A 5,112-nucleotide genomic window follows, 5' to 3' on the forward strand; every position below is an offset into this window, starting at 1 on the left:
AGTGTGTATTCAAGTTAAATGGATTATCATGGTGTCCTTAATCTTTTGTATATTTTGGTTTTCTCATTGTTCTCCCTTTAGTGTGAAATACTTGTTAATTTTTGTCTTATTCTAACGGTAATTTTGTTGTATTCCTGAAAAATATGTGCCTGCTTTTACTATTATTTGCTGTAAGATGTGATGTGTCTCACTGCATTGTTAAGAAAAAACAAAGTTTGTTTTATATTCACTACCCAAAGATACTTTTTACTTTCAGTTTCAGTTTTTTTCTAAAGGCATAGGCAAAGAGGGAGGATCCTTCCACTTTGCAAGGAGATTATTTGGGACTCAGAAGTGGATTCACAGCATATTCTTCTTGCTCTTTCAATAGGAGTTTTCATTTCTGTCTGTTCATTAATTCTCTGTCCTATTCTTTGTGCTACTGCCTGTGCTACGCTTCTCCTAAGTATTTGCAGGACAGCAAATGCTAGTGATTTACCTGCAGAAGCAGTAATTTAGCTCCAGGATGAGAGCCAGCATTTTAAGAGTCTGGAAATTGCTTTTTGACACCTTTGTTATTCATGAGGCATTAAGCTGGCAAAGGTGTCTCATGAAGTAGAGAGTGGTAAAAATACTGTGCAACCTGTAAATAGTAACACTATAAAACATTGGGCTTCCTCATGTGTATTGTGATTGGTTTGGTAAATGATTGAAATCACTCCTGAGCTATGCCAACATGGAAGACAGAAAGCAAATTCCCCTTTTAGATGCACCTAAACAATAATTTGTTCATTCACTCCTCTTTTTCTCCACAGAATTTCACATTCAATGATGATTTCAGTCCCAGCAGCACAAGTTCAGCTGATTTGAGTGGTTTAGGAGCAGAACCTAAAACACCAGGCTTCTCGCACTCCTTAGCACTGTCGTCAGATGAGGTATGCGGGTGAAATTGTTTCATTTGGGAAAAAGTTGTTTTCTTTTTCCTATGGAATCTCGCTTGATTACTCAAATAATAAAAGAAAGGTTTTAGCCAGTAGGATTAGAGACAGAAATTAATCTTGGTTTCTAAATTAAGATTTTTTTTCTTGTTCATATAACAAAAATTTAACATAATGCCCTTTGGTACTGTCGTGGGGAAGTGGAATGCAGTTGGTGTCCAGAGAGATGCTATATCCTCACACTTGCCAGTACATTTTTATTAAGTATGTACGTATTGACATAGATAAAGATATACATAGTGTATAAATACACTAAACTAGGCCTGGGACAGTTTTGATATATCAAACATACAGTACAGTTACGTAAATGTAGTTAAGATGTAAGGCACCTTCCCCTACCCAGTTTTTACCCTGGTGGAATGACCTGTACATGCAGTAATTGTGTGTTACTGTACCTGAATGTGTGTGTATTGATTATAATGTGTATGTCTTGATCCACTTTGCATTCTTTGTGCTTGCTTTGCACAGTGGATTTGAAATCAATTACTCTAAACCAGAGTTTTTTCATACAATGATAAAGTAAAAAGGCATTCCTAACCCTGTAAATTGCTGACATATTTGAGCTGAATATAATCAATTGAATATACTCTTCTTAAGATACTAGTTTTGTAACTCAATTGTGGGTAAGGCTGTACAATTTCACAGTAGCTGACAGCACATCCTGTGGAGTCAGGAAACTTGTACATTTGTTCTTTTACAAACACTTCATAAGAACTTCACATTTTTCATGTGAGATTTGAGCCAAATTGTTTTTACTAGAGAGGGAGAACTTGAAGTCTCTATACCTTTTATACCTTTTTTTTTTTTGTTGTTGTTTTAATGATAGGTAGGATTTTTATTATTGCCTGCATGGTTTACTTGGGTTGTTCCATGCAACTCTATTTCCCAAACTGCAAGTCTGCAAACCCAGCCATTCTTTTGAGGTTGTTTTTAGTGCAGATAATTAATGGCAAAAATTTCTAACAAAAGGAGACAGCACAGAGGTCTGCATCTGTTGTAAATTACTGAAAATAGCAGAGTCATCACTTGCACTTTATTTAGTGTTAGTACTACCTTGATGTGTTTCATTATCTTACCATGTTTAATTCCCCTTATGTATTTGATTCTGGCAATGTCCTGTTCTGAGTGGTGTTGAATTAAAGCTTGAAAATCCTTCCATTTTGCGTGTTCAGCTCTCTACTTTATTACTTCTAAAATACCAAGCCTGAGCAGGTCCATGAAAATGAATGTGTTTTCTCCCTCCTCTGCTGTGTGCCAAATTGCTGCCTCCAGGTGAGGCAGCATGTTCAGCAAGAGCTGCCCTGGAAACCTCCCCGGCCACCCTGGGCAGGTAGCTGCTGCTCCTCAGCCTTCCACAGCACATTGCTGTGAGCACTCCTCTGCTCTGGCTTCCCAGGCAGCCCCGTCAGCATTTAAAGAAAAAGAAAAAATGGAAGGGTGGAGAGGGAACTCAGTTGTTGCAGTCGGTTCTGCTCTAATTAAGGAGCTTTTGCTCTTGGAAATGGGAGCCATCGGAGAGGTTCCCACCAGTTCTAGGGTGTCAAGATCAGGAACTCTAGAAGGGTTTCATTGATGAAGTGTCAGATTTAGCTGTCAAATCATCTGTGTGGTGAGCTTTCAACACAACCTCTTTGCTTCTGGAAATAATTATTTTTCAAGAACTCTTGTTGGTTTTAAGTACCCATATCTGTTTGCGAACCTTGGTGCTGCTGTTGCCTGAACTTTTACATATTGTTATGTGTTTGGTATTTTGTTTCTATAATGCTTTTCTTTCCTGTTTCTTTGTTGCTCCCTCACTCAGAGCCTGGATATGATTGATGATGAGGTGAGATACTAACGTGCTGTTGTGGTGAATCGCGTGACCGTCGTGTGCCAATGTACTGTCTCTTTTGCAGAGTCATTTCTTGTCTTGTGGTGTTGTGTGGCAAACACCTTTGTTGGCACAGAACACACAGATGTCACTGGCTCCTCTTTCCTTGTCTTGAGTTGCCCTCTCATTGTTGCTGAGAGTTTTTAAGGCCACAGCAAACTGCAGTTTTTGTGGTATGCTGGAAGCGCAGGTCTGTGTCAAAGGAAATCTACCAGACCAGGCATCAGCTGTGCTGAGCTCATGCTGGCAATAACAAAAGAAAATGATAGTGTCCAGCTCTGACAATTGGACAGCCAGAAGCTGAAAGAGCTCCCAGCATCGTCTAAACTAATGTAAAAGCTGCTCTAACAGCAGACAGCTGCTGCAGCCTGTAGCAGCTGCTTTGCTGTCTACAGCCAGGACAGAATAGCTTTTGTTTCAGGCCCCACTGGCACACCCGTGGGTGGAATAAAGTGGCGGAGCAGGGACATGGGTCTGCTCCAGCAGTTGATGCCACACTTGCCCTTTTTGGTGGGGTTTGTGCTCTCAGCCACAGCAGCACAATGTGGTGAGAGCAGGGCCAGGGCTGTGCGATCCCTGTGTGTTCCGTACCACTCCTCTGTGTAGTCTCGTAAGTCTTCTTCCATGGACAGTGTCAGTCTTGCTAGTGTTTGATATCATCACTTTGAACTCTACAGTGGTTTTCTGAGGGTTTTATTTTCTCCTGATACTTTTTAAAAAGCTTAAACAAATAATAAAGATCTGTGAATGAGCCCAGGAAGTGGAATGCGCAATTCATTGCATTCTTTAGAAATCTGCTAATTTGAAGGAAAAAATCTTGTGAGGGAATGGGAGCATACATGGTTTGAATTGTGCTACCTGGCCATTTCAGTCCCAGCTTGGGTTTAAAGGAATGCCAGTTCCTTTTTCTTCTGTGATTCTATAATTTATTTTGATTCTGTGATTCATTCTTAGGTGTCTGGTTAGATAGAGATGTAATTCAGCAATGTGAAATCATTATTATTGTAGCGCAAAGATAGTCCAGATACCTGTGCTCTGATGCTGGCAGTTTGTGCAGAAAAATGTTGTTACTCATCTGTGCTATCCTTTAATAATAACATGGAATATGTTTGTCGCAGATCCTTGACGATGGACAGTCCCCGAAGCACAGTCAGTGTCAGAGTCGCGCTGTTCACGAGTGGAGTGTGCAGCAGGTGTCCCACTGGTTGATGAGCCTGAACCTTGAACAGTATGTTTCTGAATTCAGTGCCCAGAACATTAATGGGGAGCATCTCCTTCAGCTGGATGGCAGTAAGCTCAAGGTAATTAACTGACTGGACTTCAAGATAAACCATAGTATTTTTTGTCATTTCGTCACTTTGCATCATCTCAAAGGCAGTAAGAATTCACCCAGAAAGCAGCAAATCCTTGCGTACGGAGTCATGATAGGCTAGAATAATAAACAGAAAGTATAAAGCCAGAGCAACACTTCAAGAAATTCCCAATGCACTTGGATTCAGAAGCTTCAGAAATGCAAGGCATTTGCTTTGTGAACATTCTTGATGTATATAATGTACCCATATTTGCGTGTGCAAATCATACAGCAGTGTGTGGAAGTGGTATTTGCATGCACATATTTCTCATCCAGCTCTATTTTGTGAAAGGGTGATTCTGAGAAGACAATATATAAGAGAATAGACATATATCAGGAGTACCAAGGGAAGAATGGATTAATGGGACATGGGAGGCATAAGCTGATAGCAGTTGTAGTGTGTTAGAACTAAATACAGTTTTGATGTATAAAGTATGTATTGTTTCCTGTAGTAAAAATATGAGCCTACTTCAGTCGAAAATACAGAATGTAGTTGCAGGAAGCTTAGTAGATCTGAAAGTCCAAATTTGCTATTTCCCTTCTGTATTTTTTGGAGACACTTCACTAACTATAAGTGTCTTAGAATACTGCTGGTGAACTTTTGACTAAGGCATGGCAGTGAGAATTTGGAAGTCTTGTTCAGTGTTGACTTAGATGATTTCAATAAAATAGTTTATTTGCCTTATTTGATCAACAAAATCAACATTAGTGGTAGCAATGAGATCTCATCTTTAATATTCTAGAAGTGGAAAGCATGAAGTGGAATACTTTCATATCAGTGATGTATCTCAGCCTGTGACAGATTCACTTTGTTGTTACAGTCTTCTAAGGAGAATTATTACTAGAATATGAAAACAAAATGTGATAGATGAAACCATAAGAAACTCTTCTAAATTTTGTTTTCCCCACCTCAG

At 39.5% G+C, this 5,112-nt stretch overlaps 1 protein-coding gene across 6 annotated transcripts in view; it reads left to right on the plus strand.

The window, feature by feature from the left end:
• PPP1R9A (protein phosphatase 1 regulatory subunit 9A) overlaps positions 1-5,112 on the plus strand; it is a 132,060-nt gene that overhangs the window by 121,361 nt on the left and 5,587 nt on the right. For 4 of the 6 annotated variants that reach the window (XM_074536170.1, XM_074536165.1, XM_074536183.1 and 1 more), the window contains 3 exons: positions 795-914; positions 2,779-2,802; positions 3,966-4,148. In XM_074536170.1, the coding sequence (XP_074392271.1) occupies positions 795-914; positions 2,779-2,802; positions 3,966-4,148 (327 nt within the window). The remainder of the gene's footprint in view (positions 1-794; positions 915-2,778; positions 2,803-3,965; positions 4,149-5,112) is intronic. The other 2 variants (XM_074536177.1, XM_074536188.1) reach the window with 1 other exon arrangement.

This window comes from Zonotrichia albicollis, chromosome 1 (assembly GCF_047830755.1).
Source record: "Zonotrichia albicollis isolate bZonAlb1 chromosome 1, bZonAlb1.hap1, whole genome shotgun sequence".
Classification (NCBI taxonomy): Eukaryota; Metazoa; Chordata; class Aves; order Passeriformes; family Passerellidae; genus Zonotrichia; species Zonotrichia albicollis.